We start from the raw sequence: 17,331 nt of genomic DNA on the forward strand, positions 1-17,331 counted from the left end.
ATTTGGTGTTTAAGTGAATTTTACAGGAAATACCATCTCCAGACAATTAAAAAAATAACATCTGGATTTTATTTGGTATTGGTTGAGTCATAATGCAACAAGGAAATGAAAACCCAACTGATTGTGGGAAACCTTTAGATCAATTGCTCTGCTCCATTCCACGGCATGAAGCTGCTACATCTCTGCTACTCTGAAACATGGTGAAAGGAAAGAACCATCTCAGTGCATGTCATCAGTAGTGTATTGGTGCAATTTAAAAAAAACAAGATGCTTTAACTGATCTCAAAATTGGTCTGTTATCTGTGGGAAGTCTCAGAAAGTGACCTTTTTGGAGGCTGCATGCTAAAGAATGACAAAGTGAGAAGGGAAGATTTGTTTATGGCATCAGAAGAGACAAATCCACTGAGACACTCAATGGTAACAATTGTGAGTCACCAAATCATTGTCAAAAAGCCATGAAGGCCAGTGGGAATGGTAAACTGACAAGCAAGGGGGAGTTTACTACCTTAGGTGGCTAAAGAGCCTCTGAGATGTGAGTCCTCTATTCCAGAAGACATAGCCTGGCACTCCAAACAATCATTCCACAGCTTCCCAGAAAGGTTTTCTCATTCACAGACAAACCCATCCAAGAGTTTGCTTGGACACTTCCTGCTCCAAGCTCCTTACTCTTTCTGTGGCAAAGGAGAAGAGCAGGATGGGCAGCTCAAGAGCTCTACACTGGGCTTTGCCATTCTGTGGCTCAGTTCCAGTGTCTGCAAAGCAGAGATAATGGTACTAAGATTGTGATAAGCATTATTATGATCAGTTTACAAGCACAGCACCAGCTAATTAATGCAGCTAAGTTTGATACATGTAGCTCTCAGAGCCACATAACTCTCTACAAGAGATCCCTTTCACTGAAAAAGAGACTGTCTCCAAGGATGATGCTATCAGCTGCCAAAAAATCACAAACTTTCAAAAATGAGGACAACACTGGTATAATGGATACACTGTGCTAGGAAAAGTAGGTCTAAGAATGAACTGGCAGGATTATGTAGCTTGGGAAACCAAACCTGTGATTTTAATCAGCAGCTGCCACTGATAGAAGTGCAAAAGGTTTGTGTTTGATTTGAGACTGCAGTACTACAGATACTGAAAGTTTATTTCACAGGGAAAACAAATGGATCTTAACTCTTCAAAGGATAGGAATTATGGTGAGCATTTCAAGAACATGATTTTTTTACCAGTCCTTCATGTGTGCATTCCTATCTGCATCCCACAAAACAGGTTTATAATTCAGCTGGATCAGACCATGGTGAAATAAGGCAGCTGGAGAACGGCTCTGTAGCTCAGGTAAGGTTAGAGGTGTTAAAGAGGGAGCAGGAGCACTCCAGGCTCCAGGGCAATGCAGATTGCAAATCTGAGGAAAGGTTTCTAGGGTTGGGAAAATGAGGCACTTCCAAGCTGCGTGGCCATCAAGTTCTTTGTTGTAATTCAGCATTCCCCCTGCTTCTGAAATTTCTTTATCAGTTTGCCCCTTTATTTGTTTTTGCTTTGTTTTTTTCTTCCTTAACCATATTTTTAAAATGAGCAGCATATATTCAGGATCAGTTTCTCAGCAGCCATGGAACTGACATTGAGGGATAATATCCCAGAGGATAAATTTGCCTTTAGTATACTGTTTATGTTTCACTGCACTGCAGTCCTGTTTCTGTCAGGTTTTCAGCAGCAAAGCATGCAGGCTGGGTGAGCAGCATTATTTGTGGCCAACACACATGGCCAGGAATCAGGCAGAACATCAAACATCTGCTGCAGACTCTTAAAGCTGTGATGACATACCCCAACCCAAACTGAGAAACATCATGTTTCAGCAACCCTCTCAGCATCAGTGGGATAATGCCTAGAAAAGAGAGCATTACTGGAGCAAGAAGAGAATGGTCACTGTGTCAGAGTCAGCTGCCAAACTGAGAAGATTAAACTAATGAATGACACAAAGAGTCCATTCTTCCTATTTTTTCACCTTCCTCTTAAAATACTCCCCCACACTTAGGTGAGATCCTCACTCACACTGCCAAGAGATCAAGACCTGTTGTTGAGATAAAAAGAACTAAAAGGTTTACAAGGTGTTATACAGGACTGCATGATTGAGATCCAAAAAAGCACTCAGAAGCCATTTAGGCCACATTCAGGTGATTACAGAATGCTATTCCTCAGCAATAACTGAATAACAAAATACTTAATCCCTGTGTTCTCAACAGAAAATCCCTGCAGTTCTGCTCTGACACATACCAGATGGGACAGCAGCTCAGGAGCCACAGCCACACCTTCTCCAAAGAACAGCTGGAGTAGACTGGCGGTCAGAGCCCTCACCCAGGAGACCCAGATGCAGTTCTTGCTTGTAGAGATCAAAGCTATCTTTACCCAGAAGTGCTCCAACTTCTTCCTGGAAGCTGTCCTTAGGCACCCAGTGAGTAATTGGAGGGAGCTGGAGCAGGCTCAGGCATGTGTGCTGCTGAGTGTGCAGGGCTGCTCAGGCTCCCAAGGCAAGCAAAAATGAATGTCAAGCCAGCCAGAGCAGCGTGTCTGGCTGGTCTCCACTCAGATGCCCAACACAGACATGCAGTGTCATTTAAGATGTCCCTGACTATCCTGCCTGGCTTCCAATTCCCACTCCAAAAGTGCCAGAGTGTCTTAGAGGTACTGTGCCACAAGATATGTGTCACAGGCAGATTCACATATCACGTACAGATATCTGTGCAGGTATCTTAGCCACTTTACAGCACCTGTTAATGCAATACATGCCTCACTTAGACAAATTAATCAAGTACAAGGCAAGTTTAGGCATCTCCAACTAGAGGAAGTCCAAGGACGAGTGAAGTCTCACATGACCAGTATAAGTCATCAGTTCTGGTCTCGCATGACCTGTTTAACATGTCTCATACATTCATTAAATCAAGCACCATGTCTTTATTAAATGAAGCTCCAAATCCTTATCCTTCATAACTAGCTAGCTCCAAGACATCTCCTAAAAAATTACATCAAATAAAGCACTTACCTACACAAAGGCTTCAAGGAAACTCAGCTGGAAAGTGATGTTCTGTTCCAGCAGTAGCAAACTGCAAAACAGGCAGGACTTTGCTGGAGAAGTATCCAAAGAACATTAAATATGCTGGCAAAGCTAAACAGCAGTAGGATCAGGCATTCAAGTGAACATGAAATATGATTATTTACTTCAGCCACAATTTTGTGTTCAGCAGAAATGCTGTTGTAAGTATCTGTCTTGAACAGCAGAATTGTCAAGGGAATGCTTGTTCAGCTGAGAGGCTGTCCTCTCTCACACCCCAGGAGTGCATGTACCAGCAGCAGCACTGTCTCACCAAGCCCATGGCTGCAGGTGATTGCTGAAAAATTATGATTCAGTGTTGCGTAGTTACACAGACAGAGAGCTAATGCACAAGGAAGTCAAGTGCAGAAGACTGTTTATTCCGGTGCCCTGAACATTCATCTCTGGTTTTTATGTGACTCTTCCACAATGACAATTCTCACTGATTTCCCCTTCTTCTGATAGGTCTTGTGCAGTTACTGAAGAATATCAGCCACTCGGGGGACTTGGGTGCAGGAGACCTGTGCGTCCCAGGCTCTCTACATACATGCATTGCTCTATAATCTGTTCACAAGGCTAAAACATTCATAGAATAGAATCATAGAATCATTTAGGTTGGAAAAACCTTTAAGATCTTCAAGTCCAACTGTCCTAACTGCCAAGTCCACTACTAACCACATCCCTTAGTGCCACATCTGCACGTACCTCCGGGGATGGTGACTCAGTCATGTGCTGAAGTGAGTGACCAACCATGTGCCATGAGTAATAAACTACTGGAGAGGTATTTACACTGTAAAAGGCAAAACAATCCTAAATCCGTAAGGTATTTATGTCTCGAGGAAATAAGTCTACACAGAACAGCTCAATTAGGCTTCAGGAAAATTTGATTGTACCAACACAGTGCTGCACTTCCAAGAGGATCCACTCACTCAGGTCAGGCCAAATATAAATAGAGTTGCTCTGCTTCCAGACCCAACATGGATGTCTCTATACCTGTGGGATAAATACACCCCTTATCTCAGACAAAACTCAGAATGCCAGGTTTTGGTGTGTGTAAACACCATCATTTATACATTGCAGCCTCCAGATGAGTGTCAGCTGCTCTGCCTTCCCCTGGAGTCAGCTGATTCAGCTGTCTCCACTGATCCTCACTGTCCCATAAGTACTTCCACATAGCTAAGGGACTTTCAGGTTTATTGTCTTGTCCAAAACCAATGAAAATTGGATGTTGCAATATCCCTTGCAGGTTCAAACAGCAGAACCTCATTTGCTTCATGTAAGAGCCAGACAGACGATACTCACACAGCTTTCCATCACAATGTGAGGAACAAGGCTGGAGACACAAGCTGTCCTTGTAGGTGAAATCCACAATAAGGTCTTCATTTGCTCTTGGTTGAAATCTTTATGAATACTTAGGTTGCTGAGACTATTCAATGGGCTTGGAAAGACTCAGGGAACTGCAACAATCCTCAATGGTCTGCTTTGCAAGTTAATGGCTTTCCTTTTTCTGTGTGTGCACTTACTGAGAGAAACCTAACCCTTCCCCAAGCCTTCACCTTTGATCAGTGCAGGTATCAAATGCTGGTTGACTTAGGTACATTTTGTGCTTGTTTCTCATGCAAATGCAAACTACTATGCACCAGCTGGCACCACTGCCAAATTTGTTTCATGGTTTTCATTCTGTTTTCTACCTTCTGCCTAAAAGGAGTATTATGTACATGGAGATAAGTTTTCTGTGAGAAGATAGTGAGAGATTTATTTTCTCTTACAAATTATGGGATTAGATCCATTTTGGAGTAATTCCACTGAAACCTGTACTATTATACCAATGATAATTTAATTAGAATATTTGCTAAGCTAGTCTGTGTTTCAATAGCTTTGTTAAATGTTACGGTGAGGTGGACCACTTACATAATTTTTAGCAAGGCATTAACACTATGCCTAATCAAGGTTAGCCAAATATCTTGCACTCTAAATCAGCCTGTGTGGGCAGCCCTGATAGGCCAAGTCCAACCCCAGGACTGAATTTGATCCTTTGAGTTTGAAGAATTAACTTGTACACAGCCACGAGTCCTTTCTCATGCCCAAAGTCACAGGCTTTCTCCTGCAAGCCTCCCCTTGTTTCTGGGCTATATATTCTTGACAACAGGGTTGATCATAAAGTCTCACCAGAAAGCCTGGTTTCTTCTTCCAGACCAAATATACACACTCAATCACACAGAAAGACAAAAAATGAGTGCATGTCGACACAGTGTATATTTAGACTTAGCCTTAGGAAATCAAAATTAGGCCTGAATCCCTGCAGGATTTGGGGTGAGGCTATAAAACATACACCTGGAGTTAAATCCTCCTTGTTTTAGGATCTCTGATGAGGATAATCTCTAGTTAGAGAGATCACGCCAAATGATTGATGAGCTTTGGTTCTTGTTCAGTGGATTATTCTTTAATTCAATTAAAATATCAACAAACCCTGGTCAGAGGATTTTACCCATGTGTCCATCTTTAAGTAATCTCATTTAAATCAGAATGTGATGGCTTGCAGACTCACAAGAACAGTGAGAGCAAACCCTTACAAAGCTTCAATCTTGGTTCAGACTTGATATTTGAAATTAAGCAGTGGCATACATAAGCTTTTCAACATTTGTTTAGGGCTTTGCATCAGTTTTTGAGAAGAAGTCACCCTGATTACTTAATTCTTCATGTCATTTCAGATTCACATGCACACGACCATCGCCGAGCAGCCCTCACAATGCAGGTGCACTCATGGCCCTGCTTTGCTCAGGTCTTCTGCCTTGAGACACTTCTGTCTGTAGTGAATTCTGTCCTCAAGGTGCTCCTATAAATCTCACTCACAGGACAGCTAAAAACTCCTTGGTAAGGATTTCAGGTTTAAATCAGGCCCACTGTGCTCTTCCATTCCACTCCTTCCAAAACTCCAGACTGCTGACAACTGGTACAGCTTTATTACTGTGTCACCCTGTACGCCAAAAAATGCTTGAGAGAAGGCAGGTCCACACCAAACTCCTGCCATGGATGGAGATACCAGACCATCTGAAAGGAACCCCATAGGGCTGGGTCCCACAAGGAAGGTCAGTGAGATCCTCTGTGCTCAGTGACTCAAGACAGGTGTCAGAGCACAAGTGGTCCAACAGCACACAGGGCCAGTTTACGTGGCAGGACTGTTTAAAGCCCACCTTCTTTATGCAGATGTATAAAATAGCAGTAGTGAAGCCACTACTTCTGGGCCTTTCAATAGAAGCTGACACAAACAGGATGTAATGGGTCACCAGAAAATCCTACCAGCTAGCCAAAACTTTCATAGGCAACTTCATGACTGATGGTCATACAGTGTGTAAATTTGTTTCTGTTTTCTGTGCAATGGTAAATTTTACACATTCTATAGTTTAATAATGTATATTACACAGTCTAATGTTCATTTAGCATTATACTATTATTATATAGTATAATGCTTAGGCTTATGGAAGAGCCTGCCTAAACTCAGATTACCTACCTGTGAGCTTTTAGAAAAAAAATAAGTAAAACGAACAACTCCAAAGGTAGTATATGATCTGTTGCCATTACTTTTGTCCACTTGGATGGCACAAAAGCTTGACATTCTCAATAAGTCATTTAAGACAAGCAGCTAATTCCTATAAATACATTTTCACTGAATTCTAGCAGGCAGTTGTAGCTTCACCTCTCCAGAAATTCTACATTTTTTCTAATAAACTCACAAACAAAAGAATTCTGTATCTTCAGCTGGTTTCTGTTCACTTATTTGCAAGATCTGTAAAAAATCACTGTAGAAAGATTTGTGAAAAGTCAATTTGTAAAAGATTTGTAAAAAATAGCAGCAATACAGACCCATCTAGGGGAAGAGAACTGCTTTTCTAGAACTCTTTTTTTTTTCCTCTCACACTGGACAATACTGGCGGGCTGAGATTTAACCAGAGATGGGCTCCTTTTACAAGATTGCTTATATAAAGCGAAGATAACACCAGCTGGGTTCATTTGAAAGAGGACATCTTGGAAAGAGCTGACAGCGCTGCTTTTGGAATAAGACTGGAATGATAATCTGAAATAATTAGCTCCTTCCTGTCTCGTAGGTATAACTCTTAATTTCTTATAGATTGCATAGGATTATCATTAGAAGGAATTGTCACTGATATGTACTTTAAGACCCTTTTAGAAATATATATTTTTAAATAGAACCAGGGTGAAAATGTTGAAATTGATTGGTTTTGTTAGAACTACTGAATTGGAATTATTTTTTATTCTGTAAATGATATTTCTTACTTCTAACTTAGTCTGTTTAGTGATGTGCGCGTGCGGGCTGATACTGAAGAGTGTCTACAAAGGGAAAATATGAGAACTGCAGTCCCAGTCCCACAGGCTGTATATGTTTTTCCCCTGTGGGAAACAGCTTTCAGGTTTGAGGCCTGAAATGTAAATGTAAATAACTGCTGTGGATGTTTTCCTAGAAACTCAACATTTAGCAGCAAAGGAGAAAATGTATAAATCATCAAAACTGAGCTACATGAAGATTATATATATATATATCAGAATAGCCATCACCATAAAGAATAGTTTCAGCACTAAATTTTAAGCACATTATATATGTTCTTGTGTCATAATTCTTTTACTAATTTCTATTCCCTCTTTTTTTCAAATCCCACTATTCCAGTTTCATTTGGTTATAGTAACACTTTAGGTTTAGACTCTTTGCAAGAAATCAAACTAGAATAATTAAAAGCCACCACCACTAAACTGAAATAGTAAAATTGTCACAGTAGTTATAGCAATGGTCTTTGAAAGATTTACCCTGCAGTTGCAATTACATTGGGTGACAGAATAGCAATAATGTTATTTTTTTTTCTCTCTGCAAAAAGGACATTTTAACAGTAGCTACTACAGGTTCAGGACTGCAGACAATGCATTGTTTTTATTTCTAATTTTAAAGACATTTTCAGCTTATATTTCCTGTGTTCTCAGATCATTGCAAGAAATGGTGACTCTTGCTATTTACCTGCTGGTCATCTTGGCTCGAGCGCTTGCGGGGCCTTGCACCCCAAATAAAGCAGGTAAAATAACTTAAATCTCCTAAGATCTTCTCCTGTAATTAAGCTGCCAAAGGATTTTTTCATTCAAAATGTTTTCCTTCAGGAAGTTAAACTGTGGATTCTGTAGAGCTGATCCTTACATTTATTTTATTGATCTGCTTTGAGCTAGCACAGTAAAGAATGTACCATTCAAATCCGAACCCCACAAAGAATTAGGCATATAGTTAACTCTGTGCAATAACCATTGTGCAAGAAAGTCAATCACAGAAGCATAAAATAGCAAAGAAAACAAAAACAATTAGAAATTTTCTGTAAAAGTATAGGCTAGATGCAGCAGATCTTTGCTGCCCAAACTGGGCTTTAGTCCCAGACTACAATCAGATTGAATGTGCTGGGCTGAACTCCTGAACCACACTGCTACATTAAAGCAAGAAAAATACAAAAATCATTGAAGGTAAGGCTCTAATTGCACACTGATTACTGCCTAGAAACTGAAGAGATCTGCTGCCAGACAGACCTGCAATGTATATTTCACTACAATTACCAAATGTGCTCTAGAAACATGTTGGAATATGCCTCAATTTACTGTTTGCTTTTTTGTGTGTGACTGCTGTCAGATTACTGTCAGTCATTTCATGGTATATCTAAAGTATTTGGCCCTCTAGCCATTTATTTCAGTACTTTTATTTGTGCAAGCAGTTTCTCTTAACTGCAGGAATTTTCATAGCTGTAAAGTTGCCAGTTATAAATCTGAGCATTAACACAAGCAGAAGCAGCTTGCATGTGCTGAAGGTTTGTTAATCAGGAAAAAATGCCAATTGTTAAGGTCTCTAGTTGACTTTTCCCCATTAATCCCTAGCAGACATGGAAAGGCTGCAAAATGAAGCTTTTAGCACAAAAAATGAGAGTGGCAAGGGCTTTAAAAGAAATAACTGAATAATTCCAGGGAGGGTGCCTTTTTTTCTCACTGTAGTAATTGGAAGTCTTTTTCAATTTTCAGGTCACTAAAGGTCAATATTTGCCCTTAAAATTTCCATCAGATGTTCAAATTAGCTCTGCCTGAAAAATATCCAGTTCTGCTATCATGATGCAGAATCAGTCTGTCTGTTATGATGTTCAACATTCATGTCTGTATTAGCAATCACTATGTTTGCAAACACACAGCACTGCTGTGAACAGGGCTGGGAGTTTGGGTCATGTGTTGTTGTTAGCAGGCCTAGGTTCTTCAGCTCATTTTTATATCTTGTCTTTTGACTTGACAATTGGAAAAATTCAGTTTGTGCTGGCACTACAGGGCCAGCTCAAGAAGAGAAAAGGCAGGATATTTACTGTGGCCAAGATCTATACACCAGTACAAAAAAGTGCAGATCTACAAAGCCTACCAAAGAACCTCACCAAAATTATTTTTACAGTGAGTGGTGTTACAGAAGCCAGCTTTGCAGCATAAGTTAATGAGACATATTTCAGTGCAGTCCTTTTTTACTTCAGGTTTCCCAGCAGTGTCTCTGCTTTTCAATCAGCTCTTCCAGAAAGATAAAAAATTTACACAAACTTCTGCATTGACTAGAAGGCAAAGGCCAAACTCTTCCAAAGAGGACAGAATTTAACAACCTAAAGGTCAGTTTTGTGTAGCAAAAGCTGCATTCATTAGTCGATCTCCAGCACACACCCCTGTTCACAGAACGTTAAGCCAAATGGAAAGTAAGTGGGCAGACCCACCTCTTTGAAAGGAAATTACCACTGAATAACTCCAGATGTATCATTTTCCTTTCAGATGTAATTCTGGTATACTGCTATCCTAAAACCATCATTACCAGAATTCCAGAGTGTCCTTATGGATGGGAGGTTAATCAGCTGGCACTTGGAGGCATTTGCTACAATGGCATCCACGATTCAGGATATTACCAATTCACAATCCCAGACCTGTCACCTAAAAACAAATCGTACTGTGGGACACAGTCAGAGGTAAGATTATGAAGGTCATCATTTCTGACTCAGAGTCCTGTCCTCTTCAGCTTGAAGTAAAATTTAGGTACTGGTGGAAGAAGGAGTCAGACTGCAGTATCAAGGAGAAGGAAGAATCACACAGCTGTGCTTTGCAGCTCCAGGAAAAATACTCACAGGCTTAGTGATATTAGTCTGCTGTTCACTTGCACACAGAATTTATGTTTAGTAAGGCATATGAATAGGAAGCACAGCATATAAAGAGCTGCCAAACTGTATTTTCTCGGGGAGGCTGTTTTGACACCAGAGTCTTCATGTTTCAAAGTACATTCCTGGTGCCTCAAAGACACAGTACTGCCCACATTTCTCTCTCTCACCATCCACAGTTCAAGAATCCTGTGTATCACTTCTATAACTCCATCGTCTCCAATGACTCCTCAGTGATTGTGAAGAGCCAGCCTGTGAATTACTCATTCACCTGCACATACAATGCCAACTACCTGGTGAACCAGGCTGCCTTTGACCAAAGGTACATCCTCTTCTGGGTGTGTGTCTCACCCTGTCCTTATCACCATGCCTCACTCATGTGGAATTTTGTCCTGTCCCCAGGGTGGCCACTGTCCATGTGAAGAATGGGAGCTCCGGCTCATTTGAAAGCCAACTGTCCCTCAACTTCTACTCTGTAAGTGCTCTTTGCCACTCACACCTTCACCTTCCACAGGCTCCAGCCAAAGAGCTGGAAAAAACAGGGCTTCTGCTCCTGACTTATGTGTCATGGAGCACATTACTAGCCTGGCACAGGTAATTGCAGTGGGATTGGCAGGGGCTCATCTTTCTGCTGATTAACAGAGGTATACTTAAAGTGAATGGAGCAGACACATGCCAACTGTTCTTTTAATCCCTCAAAATCAGGCAGATTTTTCTGCTGAGTGGTACATTTCTAACCTGCTGACAGGTTTTATAAGAAAAATCAAAACTTGTTTGTAGTCCCACTGCAAGAGCAGCATGAATCTGCACGTACTCCTGGCCTTGCATGGCCTCTGCAGACACAGCAAAGCTCTTGCAGCTTTCTCCCTGGTCCTCTCACCTGACAGATGTTTCATGTACCTCTCAGATCTTTAGGTCATGCTGGATTTTTTTTGCCAACAAAATGTTGTCCCCTGATATTAGGCAAATCTTTTGAAGAGTCCCTCTCCTCTCCGTAGCTCCATTGCACTGCTGGAGCAGCCAGCTCCTAATCTTGGAATCTTTTCTCTGCAAAAGCACAGTCAAAAGCACCAAAACAGCCTCTCTATTTTAGCACAGCTAGAAAAGCACAACTAGGAACATACAGTGTTAAAATAGGCTAGGTAAAAGGAGTCTTGACCACTATGTAAACCAATGCTAGGACTGAACCTGATATTCTTTATATAATTCTGGTGCCAGCTTTGTTAACATCTTACCCAACAAGAAGCAATGGGATTTAAGGTAGACATTTCAGTGTATTTGTAACAAAAACTTCACCTGAGCACCACATTGCTCCATGTTCAGCAGGCTGGCTTTTTTCTTGTGATTTCTACTTGTCTTCATTCCTTTTCTCCAACATATGGCCATGTCTCAACTCCATTTCCATTCCATGTACTCATCTCCACTCACTCCCACCAGCTTTCCCCACCATTAGAAGCAGAAGCAGCAAGCTTGCTTCCCACCCATGATGCAATATAATACATACTGCAACCCAAACAGCATCAAATTCTGTCACTGATCTCATTGTGTACCAAATATTAACAAAAATATTTTTAAACATTATCTTTGGCTTGCAATTCTACCAGTGTAGAGTTTGGAGGTTGCAGGGTATAAGAACCCAGATTTCTGGGGTCAATCTCTCCAGTGGTGTCTGAAGTGAATCATGCCTTGCTTTGCATGTTACAAGTAATGTATGATGCCTTTGTCTTTATCTTCCAAAGAATGCCAAGTTCTCAAGTATAAAGGAAGCCCCCTTTGTTGTTGAAACATCAGAAATTGGTTCTGACATATTTGCTGGAGTGGAAGCCAAGGGCTTAAGTGACAGGTAGGCAAAGGAAGGAGGAATGAGTAATAAACTGGCAATTGGGACATTCCTTGCTAATCTGGGGTTTGCATCTCCCCAGGTTTAAAGTTGTTCTCAACAACTGCTGGGCAACTCCCTCCTCAGAGTATTTCTACCAGATCCACTGGCCTTTGATCACCAAAGGGTAGGTGCTGGTGGGACCCAGGGGAGCGCCTCTACTCAGCCCAGCCCTGAGGATGACTGGAAAGCTGGTTGTGGGTATAAGGGAGCAAAGGAAAAGCTGGCCCACAGCAGGGCAAATGCTTTCATCACTGTCACCTCAGGAGATGTTTCACTGAAGCCATGGGGGCTCTGACCGTGCTTCTCCACACACAACACAGGTGTGCCACAGACTACTCCATCCTGGTGCATGAGAACGGGAAAACGAACCGCGCCACGTTCCAGTTCAACGCCTTCCGCTTCCGCAACATCCCCAAGCTGTCCAAGGTCTGGCTGCACTGCGAGACGCACGTCTGCGACAGCGAGAAGTTCTCCTGCCCCGTGGTAAGGCCTCCCTGCTGGAGAAACACACAGTGCCACTTTCAGACAGAGGATGGCCAGCCCTTCCCGAGGCTGTGCCAGGTGTTGAGCCAGCGCCAGGGCTCTCAGCGGGTGGAGACATGGCACTGTGGGACCCCGAGCTGTGCACCCCGACCCCTGTCATGCCACAGGCAACATTGGGAAACTTGTTTAAACATACTGAGAAATAAGGTAGCCATTGAAAACTCAACTCCTGTCCATATCCCAGACTACAGTCCTGTCTCACAAACTGCTACAGTTAAACAAAAGACTGGAAAGAAGGAGGAAGTTGAGCTTTTTCCATTTTACTAAGTATCCCAGTGATAAGAGCACCCTGGGGGCAGTGGGAGAACTTGTCTCAAAGCTCCCAGTCTCCCTTCCCAAGGAAAGTTCTCTCTGCCATGCTATAGTAAGTTACTGCTCTTACAGATATCCTTCTCTGTATAAAATACATGAATTGTCTCTGGAGCAGGAACTGAGGTAGATACAGAATATCTACTGTATTCTTAGATGGGAGAATGGTGAGGGTGCTATACAGGCACATAATTTAGCATGGACAGGTGCCCCTAAAATGTCTTTCTTTAAACACTTCTCTTTCCACCCTTCACCAAGTCAGAGCTTTGTCATTCTTTCTCTCATGCAATGAAATCAGATTTTATTTAACCTGAAATGGAAGCCCAAAATATTCTTTGGCCAACATGCTGTCATTTCAACAACAAATGTCTCTTGCTGGAGAAGAGAAAGCATCACTCCTGGTGAGCCAAATTTTTCTTTCTAATCCCTTTCTTGGTCCAGGAGCAAATTAAGGCAGCATTTTGTATTATACAGACGCAGTGCTAAGCAGGGGCACCTGACTAGTGCAAAATTTGCATGTTTGACAAAAACGCACTATTGTAAATTCTAAGTTTCAAAGGCAACGGGAAAAACTCTTAGATTTTGTTGTTTGTTTCTCAGGATTTTTTCAACTTTTTATCCAGCCATAGAGCAGAGTTAAAAGAAAACACAAACCCATTACTGCATATGTGCCCCTCTGGCAGTACCATCAAACACCTACATCATCCTTTCAGGCACTGTGTGGAATTCCCACCTCAGCCTCCAGTGCAGGATAATTGCTCCATCAGGCAACATCCCTCGAGTCCACTTCCCACTCAAAAGTGCAGCTGGTGGTCTCCTGCAATTAAGGTTGAACCAAGCTGGTGGTCCATGCTTACAAGCAACTCATAACCAGAATTACCACCTGCTGAGTTTTTAATAAAAATGCCCACAGCTGGGGATCTGCAAAGGTCAGGACATGCACAAGGACCTTTAATCTGCAGAGCACTGCCTCCAATACAGACCTTGTCAGCTGTGACAGGCATCATTAGTGCTGGACATGAGCTGATCTATATGGAAAGGATTTATGCTTCCTGTTTCTACACAATGAACAACAATTATCATTAGCAATAAACAACCACAGAAGCCTTCACAGGGGTCAGGGGTTAAACAGATGGAGCTCAATTTCCCCCTTCTTGACAGGAGTTTTGTTTAAGGCAGGGTGGGAAAGGCAGCCCACCAAAATCTTCAGAAAATGAACTGTAAAGACTCTCCTTAAATCTCTCCTGCACTAAAACCCCCAATCATTACAGGAAGGGGAAAAAGAAAAAAAAAATTCCCTAGAAAATATGCAGCAATTTCCTTGGTTGGAAACATAAGAATTGTGCCTGGAATTTTTTTTACAATTTTGAATTTGTAAAATTTTAAATTTTGGTATACATGGCTTTCTCTCTGCTCTCTTGAGACATGTGACAAACGCAAGCAGCGCGCGGAACAAACCGGAGGTGTTTTGGTGGCGGAGATCACCGTACGCAGTAAGTGGCTGGGCTCGTGGGGAGCTTCTCCCTTTGGGAAGCAGTGAGGCTGGCAGCACAGGAGCAGGGAGAGGCAGCCAAAGCCCTCTGCCAGACCCCTTTCCCCCAGGGCAGCTGGAGTCTAGAACAGGAGCTGGTCCCCTCCAACCCTGGCAGAAGAGCTCAGTGAAATTCTCTTCACTTGCCAAGTGAGTCAAGGCACCCCTTTGGCATTTATAGTAAATGGCCAAACACTGACACACCGAGCTGGCAGTGAAAGCTCTGCTCACCTGCCTGTGACCTCAGCAGCAGCTCAGACACACTCTGACTGGTTGTTCAGGAGTGGGAGAGAGGTCAGGAGCAGCAGGAAAGTTTTTCTTTACACTGTGTGTCTGTACTTCAGCATATCCACGACACCTTCATGTGTTCTGGGGATGCTTTGTGCCTATTTCTCCTGACACTGCCATCAGTCTTCTCCTCTACACAACTGTATCCTCCAACTGCTGCCTCCTGCAGGCACCAGGGATTTCTCTCTGAGCTGGTTCATCTTTTGAAACAAGTCCTGTTTTTACCAGAGCCCTTTATACTAGTTTATCAACTGTATCCACACCAATCTGAAAGCAAATTTAAAATTAAAAATACTGAGTAGAATTATTACAATCCATTATGTTGCACCAGTAAACCCCTGATGTTAGAAGGTAAAAGAACTGAGGAACATTTTATAATTTCAAACAGTAAATCCAAGAGGAAGAAATATTCAGAATTTCAAAATGTGACAAATGTTTTCTGTTCTGCTTTTATAAAGCACAGTGGTGCACTTTGCTTTATTTTAAACACCAACATGATGTAATCTTTTTCTTCCTCTTTTACACAGGCAAAGGTTTATCCAGATTTTACAGACTCTCAGGTAAACAGCAAAGTATGACAATGAAAGATCAATCCCAAATACGGATTTTGAGTGTCTTTGTCAACATAAAATCCATAGCTCAAAGAAAAAAACCTAAAATATCAGTAAATTTGACAAAGGAGTGAACATTTCAAAATCATATTTTATTTCCCAGTGTTACATACTTTGTTTTCCTTCTTTTGGTACATCCCTCACGCTGGACAATAAAATCATAGCAATAACTTGCAATACTGAACAATGTTTTCTCTAAATGTCACACCCTCTTCCCAGAAAAAGAATAATCATATTTTACTGGGTTAACAGGGGTGTCTGAAAGCATTTCTGATTGGAAAGGGTTTGAAACACACCTTTGAAAGTCTATCTGTTAACATTTGATATGTTGACAGAGCCACATTAGGGCATGCAGTTTTATTGAATGGGGTGGGAAGAGAAGGAAACTGACAGGGAAATATTCACATATAGCCTGTGTTTCTCTTGCAGATATCATCTTCCACCTACTCTTCGTGATTGGATTTTGTGCTGTTTTATTATAAAATGCAGTGTGGCTGTACTTCGTAACTTTCCCTGATCCTGTTTGGACCTGGACTTCTTTACTAAAGATGTTTATTTCACAGAGGAAAAAGGAAAGCCACAAAAAAATCCTTGTGCACCATTTTACCACATAAATAAAACATTCCATGAGCTTTGTGCCTCAAATACTGGAAAATCCCAAAGCAGATTTGCTTCTCCCAAGTCTCTGCTGGCATTTTAAACTAGTGAAATCCCTTAGGTTATGTGTCCTGCCAATGCCTCCTTTTAAAAAGCTGTGATGGCAATAGGACTTGTTTCTAAAGAGAATATAGAGTGCAAACTCAGCATTTTCCAATGCCAAATTTACCTTCAGGGTCCCCCTTCCCTGTCAGTCTCAGTATGGTACCAAAGTCCCCTCCAGGCCTGGGCTTGCAAAGTCCCAGTTTGTTCTGTGAAGTCTTCAAAGAAAACAAAAACCAACCTACTATATCAAGGATGGGAGGAAAGGGTGCATTTCATCTAGCAGTAATTAGAAGATGCTCAGAGTTAATTACCTGACATTTCTTTCCTGATTCTCTGTGTTGTCAGTATTGATTGGCTGGATTGAGTAGAGCACAATGTAGGAGTAGGATGTCTTGCTGACTGGACAGGCTCAGTGCTGGATGGTTACATGGTGTGGGCACATATTGAGCACATCTGAGACTGAAAAAGAAGCAAATGAGCTTTCACACTTCCTTGAAGACATAGCCAGTGGCACATGCAGCAGGGTCCAGGTGTAAGGTCTGTACCTGAGTAACAACAGCAAGACAAAAGCACTGGAAAGGGAAATCATGATTTATAAAAAGCAGGAAATATCAGGACATGAAACAATTCCCCAACAAGCATAATAGTAGGTCCCTATTCCTTTAGTTAATAGAACAATACTGAAAAAACTCTTGAAAGTGTCAGAACCATTCTTAGAACTTTTCCATGAAACTTCCAGGATTCTAAATGTGAAATAGGGAAGAATGACTACAGTTGTTACACTTCCAGTTAATAAACACGGTGGGTGTACCTCTGTTGGCACATACTGAAGCATAAGCGCATTACAGAACTTTTGCTGTTTGTAGAGAGAGCGAGCCTCCTGAATAACTCCGTGAAGGGCTTTCAGCTCGCGGTTCTTGGTACCAGCTCACTGTAACGGAGATGATGCAGGGCAGGGACAGGCATCCCTGGCGGATGCAGGGCACACATTTCAGCGCGGTCCCGAGGCGGGGCTCGCTGCTGCAGGCGCTCCCGGGCCGCGCACGGCAGAGGGCGCTGGCGGACAGCGGCCGGGCGGCTCCGGCACCGCAACCCCGCACCTTCCCCTTCTCCTGCTTCACCTTCCCCTTCTCCTGCTTCACCTTCCCCTTCTCCTGCTTCACCTCCCTCTG

General features: G+C 42.1%; 1 protein-coding gene across 1 annotated transcript; it reads left to right on the forward strand.

Moving 5' to 3' along the window:
* The first annotated feature begins 7,870 nt into the window (after positions 1 to 7,870).
* On the forward strand, positions 7,871 to 16,089 carry TECTB (tectorin beta). The gene is made up of 10 exons (XM_033515539.1): positions 7,871 to 8,163; positions 9,917 to 10,107; positions 10,473 to 10,615; positions 10,696 to 10,768; positions 12,033 to 12,136; positions 12,216 to 12,299; positions 12,496 to 12,658; positions 14,451 to 14,520; positions 15,374 to 15,406; positions 15,887 to 16,089. Exons 1-10 carry the CDS (start codon positions 8,088 to 8,090, stop codon positions 15,937 to 15,939), a joined length of 990 nt encoding a protein of 329 aa, XP_033371430.1. The 5' UTR covers positions 7,871 to 8,087; the 3' UTR covers positions 15,940 to 16,089.
* Positions 16,090 to 17,331: the final 1,242 nt, after the last annotated feature.

This window comes from Parus major, chromosome 6 (genome assembly GCF_001522545.3).
Source record: "Parus major isolate Abel chromosome 6, Parus_major1.1, whole genome shotgun sequence".
NCBI lineage: Eukaryota > Metazoa > Chordata > Aves > Passeriformes > Paridae > Parus > Parus major.

What these genes read in the sequence shown, in the direction of transcription:
- TECTB (XM_033515539.1), top strand. Translation starts at nt 8,088, where the DNA reads ATGGTGACTCTTGCTATTTACCTGCTGGTCATCTTGGCTCGAGCGCTT. An exon ending in TGTCCCTCAACTTCTACTCT is followed by an intron (nt 10,769 to 12,032) that starts GTAAGTGCTCTT and finishes TATCTTCCAAAG; the next exon opens with AATGCCAAGTTCTCAAGTAT. An exon ending in GGCGGAGATCACCGTACGCA is followed by an intron (nt 14,521 to 15,373) that starts GTAAGTGGCTGG and finishes TCTTTTACACAG; the next exon opens with GCAAAGGTTTATCCAGATTT.